Source organism: Leptopilina boulardi, unplaced genomic scaffold (assembly GCF_019393585.1).
Source record: "Leptopilina boulardi isolate dan_hultmark-lab unplaced genomic scaffold, ZJU_Lbou_2.1 LbouV2_218, whole genome shotgun sequence".
Lineage (NCBI taxonomy): Eukaryota > Metazoa > Arthropoda > Insecta > Hymenoptera > Figitidae > Leptopilina > Leptopilina boulardi.
In genome coordinates this window covers 500,927-521,894 of record NW_026137772.1, presented here as the reverse complement: position 1 = coordinate 521,894, position 20,968 = coordinate 500,927, and the positions used below count along the sequence as shown (strand labels likewise).

At 27.9% G+C, this 20,968-nt stretch overlaps 3 protein-coding genes across 3 annotated transcripts; 2 read left to right on the top strand and 1 right to left on the bottom strand.

Moving 5' to 3' along the window:
* The first annotated feature begins 1,833 nt into the window (after positions 1–1,833).
* LOC127279576 (putative nuclease HARBI1) lies at positions 1,834–4,764 on the top strand. Its single transcript, XM_051302007.1, has 4 exons — positions 1,834–1,877; positions 3,550–3,899; positions 3,983–4,202; positions 4,434–4,764. Exons 1-4 carry the CDS (start codon positions 1,834–1,836, stop codon positions 4,762–4,764), a joined length of 945 nt encoding a protein of 314 aa, XP_051157964.1.
* Positions 4,765–6,525: 1,761 nt separating this feature from the next.
* LOC127279575 (uncharacterized) lies at positions 6,526–10,271 on the top strand. The gene is made up of 3 exons (XM_051302006.1): positions 6,526–6,709; positions 7,675–7,863; positions 8,468–10,271. The coding sequence occupies exons 1-3, from the start codon at positions 6,526–6,528 to the stop codon at positions 9,463–9,465; spliced, it is 1,371 nt and encodes a 456-aa protein (XP_051157963.1). The 3' UTR covers positions 9,466–10,271.
* Positions 10,272–13,438: 3,167 nt separating this feature from the next.
* Positions 13,439–15,307, bottom strand: LOC127279585 (uncharacterized). Its single transcript, XM_051302027.1, has 5 exons — positions 15,138–15,307; positions 14,793–14,961; positions 14,540–14,717; positions 14,234–14,340; positions 13,439–14,159 (listed from the first exon to the last, which is right to left on the bottom strand). The coding sequence occupies exons 2-5, from the start codon at positions 14,947–14,949 to the stop codon at positions 13,933–13,935; spliced, it is 669 nt and encodes a 222-aa protein (XP_051157984.1). The 5' UTR covers positions 14,950–14,961; positions 15,138–15,307; the 3' UTR covers positions 13,439–13,932.
* Positions 15,308–20,968: the final 5,661 nt, after the last annotated feature.

Here is a 20,968-nt window from a genome sequence, read left to right as displayed (position 1 = left end):
ATTTACCTTGTTGACAATTTCTGATTTCATACACAAAGACATCAATACAGAGAGAAAATTGTTCTTAAATTTCGAATTCACAATTTAGGTTCTTATTTTTTGTACAGAAATTGATTTTTGTGTAAAAATACATTGCTAAAAGAGAAAAATTTGTGTGGAAAATTTATTGTTTAAATTTTTGTCATAATTAAAAATGCCTCACCCAGTTTTGGCAAAAATGCGTTTGCCAAAACTAGTTTTGGCAAATTTCTGTTTGCCAAAACTGGTTTTGTCAATTTAAAACGCCCAATGGCCGTTGTGAAACGTCCACAACTAGTATTGGCAAAAATGCGTTTGCCAGAACTAGGTTCGGCTGTTTTTTTCGGCCATTGGCCGTTTTCGGCTTTTGAGCCTAACATATATATATATATATATATTAAAAAATAGAAGAGAGTATATTTAAAGAAACATAAATTTTTAACTTAAAATTATTAATTTTATAAATAAAATTTAAAATAAAAGAAAAACATGAGTGTTACGAACCGAAGAAATTATTTGTTTTGAAATAATTATTATTAAAAATAATTAGAACAATACATCGGGCTTTTGAGATGGCCCAAATTTCAGAGGTTCTCGGAGGTCCAAAATGCCAAAGCCTGAAGGGCCTTGTTTTTATTTGTGGGTTCGTTTCGTTCTAATTGCTGATATTTTCTAGGATAAGATAGGAAAATATACCACGACTTCCTTTTATAACTTGTTACTATTAGAATACAGGAAACAGAAAATAAAGAGAAGAAAGAGTTAAAAGAAATATTAATTTTATTTTATCATTCAAAAATAATGCTGACAAATATATTCCACTCTCTCTTACAAGAAAGGAGGGAGGGAAGAAGGATGTAATTACAAAATTACCCCGGAACGATACTGAGTACTTTCCGTTCCGCTTCCTTATTCTACCGTCGACAATTTCTTCTCGACGGGCAAAAAAAACATAAATTTTGAAAAATCGTCCTTACACAATCACTCGAGTGGCGCATTCGCGGTTTGCCGTATGTTCTCTTATTGCGCGAACAATTTTTAAACAGGGACAGACAAATCCACTCTCTTACTCTAATTCGTTAAGCCGTCAACTGCAACAGCAGACGCGGGCACTCCGCACCCGGCTGGTCTTTCGACAAAAATTTAGAAAAAGAAAATTAATTAGATTTAAAAACTCTTCACTTGAATCGACTCTTAACCGGCCTCCGTGGACTTCGGAGTAAGTTAGCGTTTTACTTTACGTCCGACCGAAATTATTCGTGTAAGCACACGAATCACAGCGGATCCTTGGTACCGGACGGGAGCGCTTAGGCTTTTTAATCCGGGCAGTTCCAAACAGAGTTGGAACTTCGATGCTCGCGCAAACCGTACTGAACAAAAATTTAGGGGCTGGAGATGCCTCTACAGGTCGGCTTAGGGCACCTGGTGGGAAATTTTGCTGATTTTGAATTTCGCAATTGTAGGTGGAAAGGGAAGGTGGGGCCTGTTGCCATGCCAGTTTTGCTGAATTTGCAATAAAATCGGTTTAGTGAAATAGTGTTGAAATAATAAAGTTATTTCGAAACAAAATTATTTTCAATTATTCTTTTGAATAATTTTACATTTTATTTAATCTTTGAAATTTTAGAATTAACCCTCTCATATAAAAGGTTAATATACTTTAAGATAATGGACATTTCCAAGCAGAAAGAAATTCCATTCTATTTTGTAGTATTTTGAATGTTGTTGCAATTCCAGTTTTGAGATCAATTGTCTCAATATTGATCTGGAATTGATCAGTTGCATATAGATCTAAAAGCACATTATAGTAAAGCAATGGCAGGCATAGCTTGTAGGCTTGAAAGATACAGAGGGGCAAGGTAAGATAGGCTGTGAGCAAGGAAACATAGGTGTATTGGTGCCATAGCGTACAGCATAGACGTCTCCAGCCATACTAATGTGTATTATGGTCGTAATACCTAACGAGTGCGAGAGAGCAAGCATCCACTATGCATTCGACAGCGTAAAGGAGGTTCTACAATAGGTGCAAAAATGAAGTCCAACTCCAAGTCCAAGTTGCTTGCACTTGTATGCGCGCGCATCGCGTTGCCAACTATCGCGGAGAGCAAAATTGAAAACGCTTTGAAAAAGCTTGGAGATTCATTGAGTTGATAAGGTAGCCGGCCGATCAGTTCTTTGCGAGATTTGCGAGTCAACTTATTATTATTGAAAAAAATATTTAATTGTTTAAAAAGTTTTTATAAAAATTTAATTTCAACTTTACCTTCATTTTTAATGTGAAGTATTTTTAATTATCAGGTGAGTAATATTTTTTACTTTTGAGTCTCTTTTTTCTACATAACCTCTAAATATTAAAACAAAATTTTTTTACTTTTCGCATTGCCCTAAATTTTTAAATGTTTAAATAAAACATTTTTTTGTTACTTTTTTTGAAATTTGAATCTCAATAAAAAATATTAATTTTTCTGTAGCAATAGTCGAAGTTAAGTTTTTTTAATGTGAAAATTTTTATTTTTTTTATACATGGAAAAATTTCCAGTTTCATAAAATGTAAAATTCTTATTTTTTTTTAAATTTAATGTTTGTTACTTTCTGAAAAATTGATACCTTTTTAAAAGTATAAAAATATTAATCTTTCTTAATATAAAAATTTTAACTCTTTTTATTTTAATAAGTTTTAACCTTTCAAAAATATGAATTTTTTATCTTAGAAACATGTTTAATTTAAAAAAATCATAAAATAAAAGTATACTAATTTTATGGTTTTTTAAACTAAAAATGTTTAAAAATCCAAGAGAAATTCATATTTCAAAAAACATAAATTTTTCCAATATTAATAACTAAAAAATTGTCTTTTTTTAAAAAAAAGTATTTAGGTAATGAAAGACATAATTTTTTCATATTCAACAAACGAAAATAAGAATTTTTGTATTTTAAGAATCTATAAATTTGTCCGTTTCGAAGAAATAAATTTTTCGTATTTGAATTTTTTTTACAAAAATTTTTTTTTCGTATAAGAAAAATGTGATTTTTTTCTAATATGAGATTTTTTCAACTTGGAAAAGTTTTTAGTTTCCTGAAAAAGTAAAATTTTATTTATCTCATTTCGAAAAATTTGGTTACAGCAAGAATGTTGAACTATTTTTTTATTGTCGTGATCGCACACCAATGGTTGAACCTGCTCCACTTACTTCAGCTATATTTGCAAATACAACCAATGTCTGTTCGACGATGGCATGTAAAGCCTCATATAAGCAACTTCATGCGAGATAATTTTGGAGCATACGAAATGTTATTTTTGTATTATGCAAACAATGACTCTGAAGCATTCTATGATATGGTTAGAATGAACGTGAAATCTTTCCGTAAATTATATAGCGCGCTCCACGACAGGTTACTTAAAACTAGTTTAAGGCGGCCTCTGAGTGGAGAACTTCGGCTTGCACTCACACTAACGTATGTTAAGAAGTTTTTGAAAATTGATATGTATGTCACACAATAAATTTTAATATTTAGTTGTTTTATTTACAGTTACCTAGCTCACGGAGACAGTTTGTTTTCCTCAGCAAACTTATTTCGGGTTGGTGTCAGTACAACATATAAAATTGTGGTCGAAGTTTGTCCCTTGATTTGGGAATTGCTGTCACCCATTTATTTATCTTGGAAGTCTGCTGCAGAGCTGGAGGTTGTTGCTCATGGCTACCGGGCCAGGTGGAATCTTCCCAACTGTCTGGGTGCATTGGACGGAAAGGAAATCAGGATAAGAGCTCCTCCGCACTCAGGAAGCATGTTCTACTGTTACAAAAAGTTCTTCAGTTTTAAAGTACTGTCTATTTGCGATGCGTTTTATCGTTTCACGTGGATCAGTGTAGGGGACTATGGTAAAGTGTTTTCCAAAATAAATTGAAAATAATTACTAATTTCCACTAGTATATAAATAATTTTTGGTCTTTAAATTCTACAGGTTCTATCAGCGATTTATCAGCGTTTCGTAACACGGAATTATATAAAGCACTTGAACAAGGCGAAATTGACCTTCCTCGAGACAATTTTCTTCCACGCAGCAATATTCGGATGCCATATTTTTTTATCGGGGATGCAATATTTGAATTAAAAAAATATTTGATGACTCCCTACAATAGAAATAATCTTGTTTCTGAGGAGCAAAGAATTTTCAATGAAAGGTATGCTTATAATTTTCAAAAAAATTTCAAAAATTTGAATTTTCGATTCATCTTTGCGTACATTTTTTGATGATAAAAAAAATTGTCTTGTACAATTGCTTTTTTCTGTATAAAATCACCTTAGCTCTGTTCCTGTATTACAAAGTTAGAAAAATGAAGTATTACACTTTTCAGTAAGAAGTTTTGAACATTTTTTGTAATTTTTCCAACTAATAATTTTTCTTGTTGCAGATTATCTAGGGGAAGGAATACAATTGAGGACACCTATGGGGTGTGGACAAGCAAATTCCAAATTTTGAACACTCGTCTAAACTTCTCAGTTGCAAATTCAAAAAATATTATTCAAGCGTGTGTATGTTTGCACAACTTCATTATTAATGAAGAAATGCTTGATCCTTCTGAGAGAAGACGCCAACATGTTCCTAGGCAGGTTGCTGAAAATGTACAAGGAGTTCCTAGACACGAAGAGGTATTCGCAGATGTTCCTCACGACGTACATGAGCAGCGAAATGCTTTAGCTGGATATTTTTCTTCCCCTGCAGGAGCGCTTCTTTATCTTTAAGGTATTTTTAATTGTTTTTTCACCTTCCTCCAAAAATTTATGGATATAGGGATCGTCCATAAATAACGTGAGGCGTTTAGGGGAGTGGGGGGTCCAGTCACTTCTCACGTTCAATAGAAAAAATTGCGCTAATACATGTAAAAAATCTCACCTGAAGGGGGGTCTAAATTATCAGAAAAATGTCACACGTAATTTATGGACGTCCCCATATCAGTTCAATTTTTTATACATTTTCTTTCAATAAACATTGAACAATAATAATAATATAATGACATGAATACTGAATGATAACAATACAATAGTAATGTAAACAATATTTTCCTGTAAATCCTACTTCATTAACTGGCATTAAGTTTGACAAGTTGAGACGCCTGTTTATGTCCGCCATTCAAAAAGTTCAAATTGTAATTGTGTCAAATTTAAAAATTTCAAATGTTAAAACAATCTAAATGTATTGGATATAATGTGATTTTATACAAACATCTATTTAATAAAAGGAGTTTATTGTCAAATTTATTTTCAACAAAAAAGCAAATTGTCCAAAACGCATTTACTAGAATGATAAAAAAGTCTAAATTTTTTTATTCAAACTTTCAAATGATAAAATAATTGTTCAACCCAATGTATGTTATTTATAATTTTATTATAACCTAATTTTAAAAGGTTCTAATTTTTAATTGTATAAATTGTAATTAATAAAATATTTATGTTATAAAAACTTTACTGTCTCAAAACTCTATTTTGTCAAAGTATCAAAAAACCTAATTTTTAATGTTTATAAATGTCATGTGATATAATGTTTAAAAACAAAAATATTAATTCCATACAATTTTGATATACAATAAACGCCAGTCAATTTTTTTAGATCAAAATCACTTTAGACTTTTTTAAATTTGTAGAAATTGGTCATTCTAGTATATCAAAATTGTATGGAATTAATATTTTTCTTTTTAAACATTATAACACATGACATTTATAAACATTAAAAATTAGGTTTTTTGATACTTTGACTAAATAGAGTTTTGAGAAAGTAAAGTTTTTATAACATAAATATTTTATTAATTACAATTTATGCAATTAAAAATTAGAACCCTTTAAAATTAGGTTATCATAAAATTATTAATAATATACATTGGGTTGAACAATTATTTTATTATTTGAAAGTTTGAATAAAAAAATTTAGAATTTTTTATCATTCTAGTAAATGCGTTTTAGACAATTTGCTTTTTGTTGAAAATAAATTTGACAATAAACTCCTTATATGAAATAGATGTTTGTATAAAATCACATTAAATCCAATGCATTTAGATTATTTTAACATTTGAAATTTTTAAATTTGATAGAATTACAATTAGCACTTGTCGAAAGGCGGGAAAAACAGGCGTCTCGTTTTTTGCTCTATTCAAGTTTTCGCGCCTCATTCAAACTAACTTACAATGCAGGGTCGACTTTAAATAAGAAGTTACCCTTTTTCAGAAATGTTGATCATATGAAATTATATAAAAATTTTTTATATTTTTTGTTGAAATAGTTAAATTTCATCTTTCGTGAAAAACAGCTTAAAACTTTAAACTCAATAAAAATTTAAGCATTTCCTTTAAAATTGGGCGCTCGATACAGTTGCCACGTTCGCCCTATCTAAAGCCGGCACTGAACCCGGCATTCATAGCCACTTTCATTCGTCTGTTCAGTTAGTCAATCTGAAACGTGTTAAAACTGAAGCCGGTCATTTTTCTTTTTTTTATATAAAATTTTTAAATTATGTTTCCCTACGGGCAAAAATGGGCACAACAGTCGTACGACAAAACATTAGTAAATCTTGTACGATTAAATCCCGTTTTATATAATACTTACATGAGACAAACTTCACATCCAGGTTTGGTTGAAGCCACGTGGGCCCAAATACAAGAATATTTGGTTAATCATGGCCCCACTTTAAATGCAGGTAAATTTTTATTTATTTGAATTCTAAAAGCTACTTTTTTCTATTCTTTTAAAAATTACACTACTTTAAATTCGTTAATAATTGAAATAAGAAAATTATTCCCAAAAATTTTAATAAAATTCTTTAAAACGCTTCAAATACTTTCCAATATTTGAAGAAACGTTTTCGCAAAAATTCAATTATTTTAATATATAATAAATTATTTCCCAAGAAAATTAATTAATTTTATAACTAATAAAATTCTTCCCTGGATTTCTGTTATTTTCAAAAATATTATATTTTCATGAATAATAAAATTCTTCGATTAATAAAATAATTAAATTCCAAAAGATTTTAAATTGTTCGTCTTTGAAAATTGTAATAGTTCAAAAGAATTTTTATTAAAATTCGTTACAACAATTAAATCATTTTTTGAAATATTAATAAAGTTTGTTCGCAAGAATTCAGTTATATTAATAAATTATAAAATTCTTCGATGGATTTCAATTATTTTTAATACAATTTCTAATGAACTCCTCGAAAAATGTAATTATTCTTAAAACTTGTATCAAAGTTTTTTAAAAGGATTAAACTATTTATAAAAATTTTGATAAAATACTTTATAAGAATTATTTTCCAAAAAAATTTCTAGTTTTGCATAATTTTATTTAAAAATTCAAAACAAATGAGTGAATTTTGAACCCCCACAGCTCATAATATTTCGATAATATTTTTGAAATATTTCAATGCAAAGTTCTTGAAATATTTTTGAAATAGGAAAATGTTTCTTACAAAGAAAATTTATTATTATTATTATTATTATTATATAAGGTTGCTTTGTAATGTCACCCACTCTTCATTTTTCTTAATCAAAAGGGATATTTATGAAGAACTTAGGACACAATCTCATGTGCATTTTCCTTGTGTTCAACAATCATATTATTAACGTTCAATTGTTTCGTAATACATGCTTTTTTAATTCTCAGATCCACAAAAACGTTGGAATCAATTAAGGAAATCTTTCAACGGACATTACAAGAAGTCAAATGTGAATTGGCACTTATACAATGACTTCTTATTCTTAATTGAACACACCAAGGCTCAATTTCCAAATCTTGTTCAAATTGGAGTTCAAAATTCTCCTATGGCAAACAATTTTCATGTTCCAAAATCCGGTATGTAATGTAATTTTTTTTAAATTAAGGTTGTGTTCACTATCAAGAAAAACATTTCAGTTATTTTGTAATTTAATGAACAGAAAAGAAGTAGGAAATTAGCCATGATTTTTTTATCAGTGCGACGAGAGTGAGACGATAGTAAGCTTTTTTCGCCACTGACATAAAAAAATGAAACATTTGAACAATTATTATATATTATATATGAACATGGTAGTTCATATACACTACCATGAAAAGTCTTTTTTTGGAAGTTGTAAAAAATTTTTTAAAAAAATCATACTTTTTAAACGCTAAACAGATTATAAGAAGTAACTTTTTCAGGTTAATGGCAAAAAATTTTATTTTCAAAACACGATAACATTTTATAATATGAATAAAAATACAAATAATATAATAATACAGGCTTTGATGTAACACACTTTTTAACTTTTTTTATACTTTTTTCAATTTTGGGGATACTTTTTTTTTTAAAAATGATACTTTTTCATATTTTTCTTAGTCTCTTACTACGCTTCGAAGCCTTTAATAATCAATGTAAAGTTCAAAATTAATTATTTAAAAAATAACAAAGTTTTTAACATGAAACATATATTTTCTACAGATATTGCTCCATCTACTTCTTCTCCTCATTTACACGAAGAGACTGGTGGAGAAAATTCAATGGGAAATTCTGAAGCTCAGGGAGTAAAAATAGAAGAATTCACAGACTATGAAATGTTATCTTACGAGGATGAAATAATCACTATCGATGATTCTGTTCCAAATTCGACTAATAAAGATTTCTCTCAGCTACACTCAATAGCTTCACCTCCAAGTTTTTTGCACTCTTCGACTGCCGTTATGTCTCCTCCAATTAGTACAACACTCCACGCATTTCAAGAAAAAACACAAACATTACCGACATCAACTTCGTCATATGATTCACGTATTATGGATGGAAATAATTCAGATTCAAATTTATCGAACCTCTCATTGTATTCTCCAAGTGCGCAATATTCTTCAACTAATCTTGTATCGACAACATTCAATAGAACACTCCATGAATGTCAAACAAAATCAAGAGCGTCACCAACATCTACATCGTCCCATGTATCAGATGATACCTATGATGAAAGTAATTCACAATCAAATTTATCAACTGCTTCTGTATCACCAACACTTAATGCAGCACTCCATGAATTTCCACCAAAATCACGTCCATCACCAATATATACATCATCTTACGTTTCAGGCAATTCTCATGAAGAAGATAATACAGAGTTAATATCTACAACAGATGAATCACAGACAGTATGTGGAACATCTGTCAAGAAATCTTCATTTCAAGTAAGAAATTGGACGTTTCCTACATACCAACGACCATCTTCAAATTCAATCAATAGAAGTAGAGATAATACTTTTTTAAATTTAAAACATCAATTTACACCAGTCAATTCAAAAGCACAGTCTGCTGAACATTCGTACAAATCACAATTTGAGACATTGGGACAACTATCAGCGTTTCCAACCCCCAAAAAACGTTCTTTGACATCACAATTTTCATATGGAACTAAAAAAAAAATGAGAATTCGAGTGAACTTAATGATGCTCCCACATTAGGGCATCATTGTAGAGTCCAGGATATTCCAAAAAATCATTTAGCTGCAAAAGGTAAAATAACACCGCCGGTCGATCGTTTTTGTAGACAAAAATCCCAAAAAATTAACGATAACACGTCTGCAATCAAGGAAGCAGTAGAACGATCGACTAATGATTTGCATAATATGACCACAGTTTTTACAAATTGTATGACAATACAACAACGAGTTTTAGAAAAGCAATTAGAAAAAGATGAAGAAAATAAAACACCGACTACTGAAATTCGTGGAGATGCTCTATTCAATTTATTTGCTCGTGAGTGGAATTTGTTAAGCGACGACGAACAAGCAACTTTTATGCATGACGTATTAGATATTTTGCAAAAGTATCAAACCGACTAGATGTATCATCTCTTTCTGCTCTCTTTTGTTTTGCTTTCCCTTTATTTATCTTACAATTATGTTTTTATATCATTAGAAGGTTCAATTTTACTGTTCATTTAAATTCAATTGATACAAATTATTCATGTTCACGAAATTTCTTAAAACCAAAACGTAACATGAAACAATTTTTTGAATTTTTAACCTTTTTCGTAGTCTTATTTCTCATTGAAAAACCATTATTCCCTTTTTAAAATTTTTAACTTCTATCGCAAATTAAAAGAATTTATGTTTAGTTAATATCCGATAAGTTCAGAGTTCATATAATGTGCAATCTATCGGATTAAATATACAAATAACAGAAGGTGCTCGTTGTGATATAAAGCAAAAATATTAAACTAATTTGTTATTTATATATTTTTTTAATAAAAATTATAAGAAGTGGAAGTTCTCTCTTTGTTTTAAATACCTTTTCTAAAAATCAAAAAAATAAAAATTTATTTCGTGTTGAAAAGTCAATTGAATGCACCAAAAAATATTATTCTTATGTAACATTTAATTTGTTTATATACTTTCACTGGAAAAAAATTGTAATTAAAATTCATGAAAAATCTAATTATTTGACTAAAATAAAATTACATTAAAAACTTAAATAATTCTCTTAAGTAAAGATGAATTTATCATTCGGTGTTATATATTGTCACGTCACCGTAACATTTTTTATAAAAATAATAATAATTAATAATAATTAATAAATAAATATTTATATAAAATAAATTCTTTTATAAATAAATATATTTGTAAATTAATAATTGTTCTTTAATAAACAAATATTTGTAAACAAATATTTGTGGATAAACAATTGTTTATAAATAAACAAATATATTAATAAATAAACAGATATATAATCATGTCACCGTCACATTTTTTTATAATAAATAATAATTGTTGTTAATAATTAATTTTAATAAAATAAATATTCTTGTAATATTAAATTATAAATGAACGTTTATAAATAAACAAATATTTGCAAATAACAAATGTATTTATAAACAAAAATAATTGTTATCAAACCTAAATGTATAGACAGAAATAATCAATGTAATTAATCAATATGTAAAATTATTATATTTCATAAAGGTGTGATGTTCTTAATATTTAAAATTAGAAAAGACGATCTAAAAAAGCAGGAAATCTATTATGGAGTCACCACTACTAAAAGAAAAAGCAATAAAGATTTTTCGTGTCTGTGAGGTCCCGACATTGAATCTACCTATAGAGGCGAACTGGTCCCGCTGCGAGAAATACATTGGAAAATATTACTATATAATGGGAGACCTTTCACTAACAAGGCAGTCCCAAAATATACGTAAAAAGTTCATCGTATCGAGTCCCAAAATATATACAAGAAGTTCTTCATAACAACCCTGGCGGATTCGATTTGCGTAATGTCTACTTAACTAAGCGGACTTTAGGTAGACATTAGGTAGACATGTAAAAAAACGTATAAAAAAGCTATTAATCGACTTATTATGATAAAAAAAAGTTGATAAAAGGGTAAATAAATGTTTATAGAGTAAATTCGTACAAAATTTGTAATTAATAAAGCAATAAATAATTAATAATGAATGGAAATGTGCGCGAGGTACCTGATCAGTTCAGCTGTACAATTATTTTCGTGCTATTTTCATGAAAAGAATATAAATTAACTGCAAAAACAATTGATATTTATAAAAAAGTGTAAAATTGATTTAATTTTATTGTTTGCAATACGAATTATTAAATAATAATTAAGTTTTTATCAAATGTGAATAGTGTTGTGAAAACCTGTGAAAACTAATGAGTTACTACATTACCGATCGCATATGATAATAAAAAGTTCTCGATGAGTGTAACAAAAAAGCTGCAATCATGTCCGTAATTTTGGACGAGAAACAATTATGAAATCAATAATTATTTGTATAACTTTATTCTGCATTTTAAAATTCACTTTTTATTTTCTTTCAAAGCAAAAGCTTGGAAGAAAACATGCTCGCACTGTATTGTAAAAACTGGTGGCGCCATCTCTCATATGCGATCGGTAATGTAGTAACTCATTAGTTTTCACAGGTTTTCACAACACTATTCACATTTGATAAAAACTTAATTATTATTTAATAATTCGTATTGCAAACAATAAAATTAAATCAATTTTACACTTTTTTATAAATATCAATTGTTTTTGCAGTTAATTTATATTCTTTTCATGAAAATAGCACGAAAATAATTGTACAGCTGAACTGATCAGGTACCTCGCGCACATTTCCATTCATTATTAATTATTTATTGCTTTATTAATTACAAATTTTGTACGAATTTACTCTATAAACATTCATTTACCCTTTTATCAACTTTTTTTTATCATAATAAGTCGATTAATAGCTTTTTTATACGTTTTTTTACATGTCTACCTAATGTCTACCTAAAGTCCGCTTAGTTAAGTAGACATTACGCAAATCGAATCCGCCAGGGAAGTGTAAAATACAGTTTTAAAGTGTTGTCATCAGTTAAAAGGTTTCCAGTAATAAAATCTTAATTACCTCAATAGAAGATCAAAGTCAGGTGCCAAGAAACGAAGATTGGGAAACTCCGCCACCACAATAAAAAAGGTAGTTTTACCAAATCAAATTAAATAGATTTTCTAAATATTTGATTGTCAAAGTTAATAATTAAGAACATTTGCATTTTTTAAAATAAATAATTTTTATATTTAAACATTCATTTAATAATCCTTTCCCCAACTTAGTTAATTTAACTAAGTTAAATTAAGGAGTTAGAACAGGGTACAATTATAAGTTCAGCTTAGGTAAAATTAAAAATTATTTAAAATATGACATAACAATATATTAGAAGAATTTATCAATTTTTCTAATATATTTAAATAATTCTCGTTAAGCAAATATTTTAATTTTAATTTTTTCACAGGAATTAAAATATTTTAAATGATTTCAATATAAAACATTTTTGAAATTTAATTATTTCTAAAAATTATAACTGAAATTCTTCCAAAATTCAATCATTTCTTTGTTGAAATTTTTAAATAAAATTATTTAAAACATAATCCGTTGTTTAGAAAAATGATAAATGAATAATTTTTAAAAATAAAAATTTATATTTTATTACAGTTTGCACCAAATGAAATGAAAACATTTCTAAAATAATTGAATTCTTTCAAAGAATTTTAATAACATTTTTAAGAATAATTATTCTTTTTTCATTTTTTGAGGAATTTATTAAAAATTTAAATCTTGCAATAAATGAATTTTATTAAAATGTTTAAAAATAATTGGATTCCCATTTAAAAATTTATTACTTATGAAAATAATTGAAATTTGCACAAAAAAACTTATCAAAATAATAAATCATAATTTTTACGTTTACAAAAAAATACATTTCCTGGAAAAATGGGAAAAGTGGAGAAAATTTCTTACAAAAGGGGAAAAGTTGAGAAACTTCCTGAAAACAATAAATTCTCTTTACATTAATTTTTTTTATAAAAATCTTGAAATATCATTTATTTTAAATTAAATTTTTAAATTATTACATTCCTTATAAGACAAATTTTTTTGTGTCTATTGAAATAAAATGTGGATTAGGATAAAAACTATTTGGCCCAGAAATAATACTTATTTTTAAGACAGTTTAATAAATTGAACGAATAATATGAATTTGACAATCTTAATTATCGATTTTTGAAATTGATAATTGTTTAAATGACTGAATTGTCGGAAAAATTCTTTTAAAATTCTAGAAATAACAAAACTTTGCAAAATGGTTTATTATTTTTTTAAAACAAATAATGTAAGGCTTTTGAAAATATTTTATATAATTTATATAATTTCGAAAGTATTGTAATTAAAAGTTTGTGATTATTTCAACTTCCAAAAGACAGTTAACTAAAATTTTTTTAATAATTTATATTTAAAGAAATGTCTATAAAATTTTAAACTATTTAAATTGCAATTTAATAAAAAATTGAATTTTTTCACAAAATTTTTAACTGAGATATGTTTAACTAAATTAATTAAACTTTTTTTCTGGGCCAACTTTCTTTAAATAATCTGTTTGCTTAATTTATGAGCAATATGTCTTTTGTTATCAGTTTTTTTAACTCTCTGTAACATGGTACTCTATTTTTTTCGGAGATGCGCTTCCACATATCGTCTATTACTAAAAGTCTTTCTGTTCTGACATCATTCTTTTTTAGCTTTGACATATTATTTGATCGAATATCAACATTTTCCTCAGCTGTTGCAGCAGATGTTGAGGGTACTGGGAAGAAGTGGAATATATCACCTGAAAAGACAAATTTGGATTATTTATTTTTCAATTTAATTGTTAATTGTAATATGTGTAACTAGTATATTTACCTGTTCCCACAGGTCCTTCTGTATCTTGGTATCCATATTCTTCGAATTCCTCCTGATTCTCTTCTTCATTAATGTGGGAGCGTGTGTTCTGAAAGGTTTCAGTTGTACTGCAAGCAAATATTGAACTTTATTTTAAAATTCTCAGATTTCAAACATTTTTTCTAAAGGTTTTTCTTTAAAGTAATAATTATATTACTAAAATATTCCTTTATGGAAAGAATTATTTCAAACACATAATAAATTTCAATAAACGAATTAGTTTTGGGTATGACATTATACGGAATTAAGACACTTTTTTTAACTTACTCTGCATGATCAACGCTTTCTTTGAGAAAATTCATTTCCGAATAGTACATCCAGTGATCGGAATTCTTGTTAGTGTCCGCACTGGCAGCGGATCCCGATGGGATATATGTTTTGTTGTTTCTCCGTACCTCCGTGTAGCCTGCTTTCAATAAGTCCCATCTATTGCTAGCTTGTGTCACTGCATTCAAATCGACAATTCGGAAAAAAGTCAATATAAAACTAATATAAAAATAATAAAAATTCTATTGCATACCAGAGATTTCAATGCCAGTTTTCTTAAAAAAGTCCCCTACAATACTCAGCCATGATTTTTTTTTCAATGTGGCATTTTTGAATGTCCTGGACTGTTTCTCAAAAATTACAGGATGGCCTTTCACCAGTCGGATCAAAACAATATTCAGATCTTCCATAATAAAAAATTGCTAAAAGAACAATTCACATAATAATATTAATAAATAATCATCACCAACTTCAAAAAAATAACAAAAAATGTGTTTATTTAAAATTTTAGGGCTATGTGCAAAGTAAAAAATTTTGATTTTATGTTTAGAGGTTATGTAGAAAAAAAAGAGACTCAAAAGTTAAAGATATTACTTACCTGATAATTAAAAATGAAGGTAAAGTTGAAATTAAATTTTTATAAAAACTTTTTAAACGATTAAATATTTTTTTCAATAATAATAAGTTGACTCGCAAATCTCGCAAAGAACTGATCGGCCGGCTACCTTATCAACTCAATGAATCTCCAAGCTTTTTCAAAGCGTTTTCAATTTTGCTCTCCGCGATAGTTGGCAACGCGATGCGCGCGCATACAAGTGCACGCAACTTGGACTTGGAGTTGGACTTCATTTTTGCACCTATTGTAGAACCTCCTTAAAGGAGCTTCTACAATAGCTCCGTTTGGCAACTCCAAGTCCAAGTCCAAGTTGATTGGAGTTGGTTGCCACCGTCTCATCGTTTTTTAAAGAGAAGAAAAATATAAATTAAATTAAATTTTTCTTTTATAAATAACAAAATTTTTTTCCCCGAATAATACACACATGCAATGAATTTAATATTTGTAATATATAAATATAGTAATAAAAAAATATACAATTAATAAGATGAACTGAAGGGTAGAATGACAAAAGGGGTCAAGCGCCAATTCACTGTTTTTACAGGAAGTAAAAAAAACATTTTTAAAAATTTTGCAGGTCATTTAAAAAAAAACTGAGAAAACCGTTTCGATATATTAGTATGTTTTAATAAATAAACAACAATTTGTTGAAATAAACCTACATATTAACGATAAAATTAAAAAAAACTGTGGCGTCTTGAGGTTATATCAACTACGCACATTTTCTTTAAGCATTAATTATAAAAAAAATATACAGTTTAAAGAAAAACTGGAAAATTAGTTTCTTTCTATGGAATCGACGAAATGAATAGAAAAAAAAATTCCTTTAAATAATTGTTTGTTTTCAAGAAAATTACGAATTAATTGCTTGCTTTGGAATTGAGCAATACTTTCATCTTTAAATTCAATTGTTCACTTAGTATAATCATAAAAATATTTAAAAATTAATAACAAAATGATTTTAAAATTGTTTAAAATTGAAAATATATTATTAATATTAATTTTATTAATTAAAATAAAATTAAAATAAAATATTAAAATAAAACCTAAAAAAATAATATTTTTGATCAAAATTGAACACCACTTTCTTTTGTTTTTCAATCAGGTTGCAATAAAGTAAATTTGAGGCTATTTTATTAATTTAATTTTTATTAAAAACTGATTTATATACGCAATAAAAAAATCCTTCTACAGAAATGTGTAAATGAATTTTCTTGATTTTTTTATGCAAAAACCTCATTTTCGATAAATTGGCGCTTGACACCTTTTGTCATTCTACCCTTCAACTGTCAATACAAATTTTTTTTTATGTTTTTTATTGACATTATAATAAAAGTTTTTCATCATTTTGATTTCACAATATATTAAAAAGGTATTTTCATGAACATAACCTTACAATATTTTTACATTTCATCACATGAGAAGGGCGTAATCATAAAATGGTATTAAATTTAAAAATATTTGAAAAATAATGGAAAACGTGCGTTGACATATTTATTATATTTTTAATTAAATACGATTTTTAAAAATAACTTAACTTAAGATTACATTATTCTCATTAACAGATTATTTTACTATATTATTTTAATGTTATTTTCAGAATTAAATTCAGATTAGAGTATTTTTAGTATTTAGATTATAGTGTTTAAAATGTTTGTAGAGTCTTAAATGTTTTTTTTTCTTCTAATAAGAAATCTGTTTGTCAGGGAAAATGTTATTATTTACATGGAAAAATGGAGAATTCAGGAAATTGGATTACAAAAATATTATGGCAACGCATGAAGAAATTAACTTTTTAAAGAATTATCACATTTAGTAATTATATTCAATGAATTTTAGACGAAAAAATTCATTCATAAAATATTAAACTTTGAAAATTATCTGCATTCTCTAATATTAAAATAAGCAAAAAATATTGTAAGGTTATGTTCATGACAATACCTTTTTAATATATTGTGAAATCAAAATGATGAAAAACTTTTATTATAATGTCAATAAAAAACATAAAAAAAATTTTGTATTAACAGTTCATCTCATTTATTGTATATTTTTTTATTACTATATTTATATATTACAAATATTAAATTCATTGCATGTGTGTATTATTCGGGGAAAAAAATTTTGTTATTTATAAAAGAAAAATTTAATTTAATTTATATTTTTCTTCTCTTTAAAAAACGATGAGACGGTGGCAACATCAAAAGCAACAACAACAAATAATTTATTAAACTTTACAGCGTGTTTCAGCTTCAACTCGGCGACAGTTGGCAACACCATGCGTGCGCAACCAACTCCAACCAACTTGGACTTGGAGTTGGAGTTGCCAAACGGAGCTATTGTAGAAGCTCCTTAAGAGCAAGAGTGACGCGTACTAGTCATTGGAGCGAGGGAGAAAACCATGCGACAGAGAGAGAACGCAGTACTCCGCGAGAACAGTGTGTCTGAGAGAGAACGCTTCGCCGTTACATACAGTCTTCTTTCTCTCTCGCGCAATGTCGAGGGACGCGCGGGGAGCCTTCACTCAACGCGTTCAGCGAGGACTCCCACCCATGGCTGCAGAAATATTATTTTAATTTCGAATCTTATTATTTTAATTTCTATTTTAAATTTAATTTTTAATAATTTTAAAATTTAACAATTCTTTTGCAACAATAATATAAATACTTTGCGATATATTTAGGATAATATAATAATACATTTTCATGAATAAATAATTAATGATTTTGAACGAAATTCGCACTTGTTGCGTAACACCTGATTATTAAATGTATGTATCTATTCAATAGCGACTCGCAATGTTGCTGAAAGGTTTTCGGGCGATATCTCGGCTGTTTACCATTCAATAAAATTTTAACACGGTTTATTAGCTTCAGGAGGTTGTGGCAATGTTGATTATCGAAAACGCAACATTCGAAAAAATTGCGGTTCGCTAACTACGGAAGTTACAAATTGGTAACATTGCGACAAGGTCCATTTGCTTTTTATGGATGTCAGAATAATGAATCTTTATTCTGCAACCTTCGCAAAATTGCGGTTCACTAGTTATTTGCGAGTTTCGTCTGCAACGTCGCTGCAAGGTTATTAGTGTACTACAATAGACGCGGGTCTTGCAACGACGTTATTGACGAAGTTACAAGAAATTTTTATTTAAAATAAAAGAACAATCAATCAATGAAGATTATAAAATTATTACTCTTCATTAATTGATATATTCTTAAAATTCGTGTTGGCTCCAAGAGCTTGCTTCATATAAATTAATTTTTTTTTTTAAAAGGAATAAAATTATTATTTTTCCAAGATGCGAGTTGCCTAATAAAGTCGCGTTATTTCTTTATATTGTTTCGCTGACGTCCCGAAATTCCTGACGGTAATATGATATTAGAGTTGCTACAATCTAACTTGAAGCAAGTCTAAGAATAAAGAAAAATAATTTTAAAATAAAATAATTCTGATATATTTAATTAATAATTTTATTATTAAAAATTTAATGTTTTAATTTTATTTATGTTGCCAAATAAATATTGGCGTAACAAGACTAGAGATAAGCAGTTTTTAAAGTGTAAAATAATTAACTATAATAATCTTGGTATTCATTCATTCATTCACTCATTCCGTCCGGACCCTTGCTGTGTTTTCGGTGACAGAGAGAAGAACAAGTTATGGAAAGAGAAAGATATATCTTTGTTTTGCAAATGAGGGTTCGTTTGACCTGCAATCTGTTAAAGAAGAATAATTAATAACTCTGAGGACCCAGGTAATTATTTCTTTCTCCCTTTATCACGTGAAAAAGCTATAAAGAAAGTCTAAAACTGAATAGGTAACGCATACCTTTCTTTCTTACACCAAGGAATATAACATAAGTACTTCTTTGTTTAACATTGCGTTTCTCTATCTAGACGATTGAAAATGGCATACGAACATCATCGTCTAAAATCTTAATCTTCTTCCTTTTTGTTTTAAAAATAAAAAAAAATATTCATATATCTGATATATGTATATAGGGGAGAGTGACAAACAGTGGGACACTTTTTTTCAAAGACATATTAATATGTCAATTTTATATATTTTTGGACACTTTTTGGTATTACCATAAAGTTTGAACTTTTTTCTGCATAATTCTATTTAAATTATATTGTGATTAAATGTTACATCCCGGTAACAATTTTCCCTAATTTTCCTTAAAATTATCATTAAAATAAGACATTTTATATAATTCTATGATAATTTTACAATACTTAAACTATATGTCTTATTTTAATGTATTTATTTATGTATATATTGATAGAAAGAGTGTGGAAACGAAATTGATCTCAAAAGAGATATGACATTCGTTTACACCATATAAGTTCAGAAAGTTGAAAAGCTAAAAATAGGATATATGTAAGCAAAATGTGTAGCAAGTTCGAGCTTGTTTGTTTATACGCGTGAAGAATGTGAAGGTTGTGAAGATCCAAGTGTAATATGATCTTCAAAAACCCATTGTCAGCATATAAAAGAGAGAATTCAGAAAGAAGAAGATTCAATGTCATACATGCGATGTAGACCATTACCATATAAGGAAAGTAATTCTATTTATAGATCACCCCTCCTCAATAATATGACATTTCTCCCACTAATTAGCATAATCGACTAGTATATAAACAAGAGCTTTTTCCATAAAGCTTGTCAAAAGTTCCGGTGCAATCTCTAACATCGTAGAGCGACCCTTCAGTTTACTTTCGCCCTAATTATTGTATTCTTTCCTGATAGCCAATAGGTGCAAGTTAATTTGACTTTTCACTTAGAACATAGTTCTTTCCTGATAGCCAATAGGTGCAAGAGAAGCAAATTAACACTTAGAATCAATAATTTAATAGAAATAACTGTCGTATTTATAACTATAAATACTAAAGAAATCTTGCATTATCTCTTTTTCTAAATTTGTCAATTTAGTATATGTTGCTTCTCTTACACCTGCTATAAAATTCATTCCTATCAAAGGTGCGAGTGACGAGAGATAACAATAAAGAATATTGCAATTCTTTAAATAGTTATAAAACAATTTAAGTCGTTAAAGTTACACAAGTGCAACCAAAACGAACTATTTCAAATCAAATCAAACCAATTATAACGACTAAGCTATAATCATCGATTTATCCGACTTCATTGCTAAAAGTAAGTAAAAGAATTGTAAACTTGTATCATTATTGTATAATCATTACTATATAATTATTATTTAATCAATAAATGTTATAAAAGGGAATATTTGACTTGTTATTGTAACGCAAAACCCGTAGTTTTGACAAGTGACCACGATCCTACATAAAAATAAATATCAGGCTTTACCAACCTGATTAATCAGCCTTATTACCTTCAAGTAAATAAAATTCATTTTTATTTAAAAACCACGCCTAGTTCGGAACGTAACAGCTGATTTGGTGGCAGCGGTGGGATTGTCACTTTTGTTGCAAAAACAATTTTATGAAAATTCTCAAATAATTCGGCATATTTATTTAGAACAAATTTCAAAATTTTTTAAGGGTTCAAATTTATTCAAAATCAATTATATCACCCTTATAAACACATCATATTTCATTAAATGTTTATTCATATACTTCACTATAAACATTTGTAAACGGTCATTTTAAATTCTCTAGCAGTTTTGTTCTTACGCCGTCCGGCGAATTACAGAATTTGTTATATTTTCATTTTACGCCGTCCGGCGAACTTGAGAATTAGGGCGTTTAAAACCGACCGTTTAATAAATTCATAAAATCATTCAAAATCTTATTGAGTAAGCTATTTTTACGCCGTCCGGCGAACTATAGCTTTGA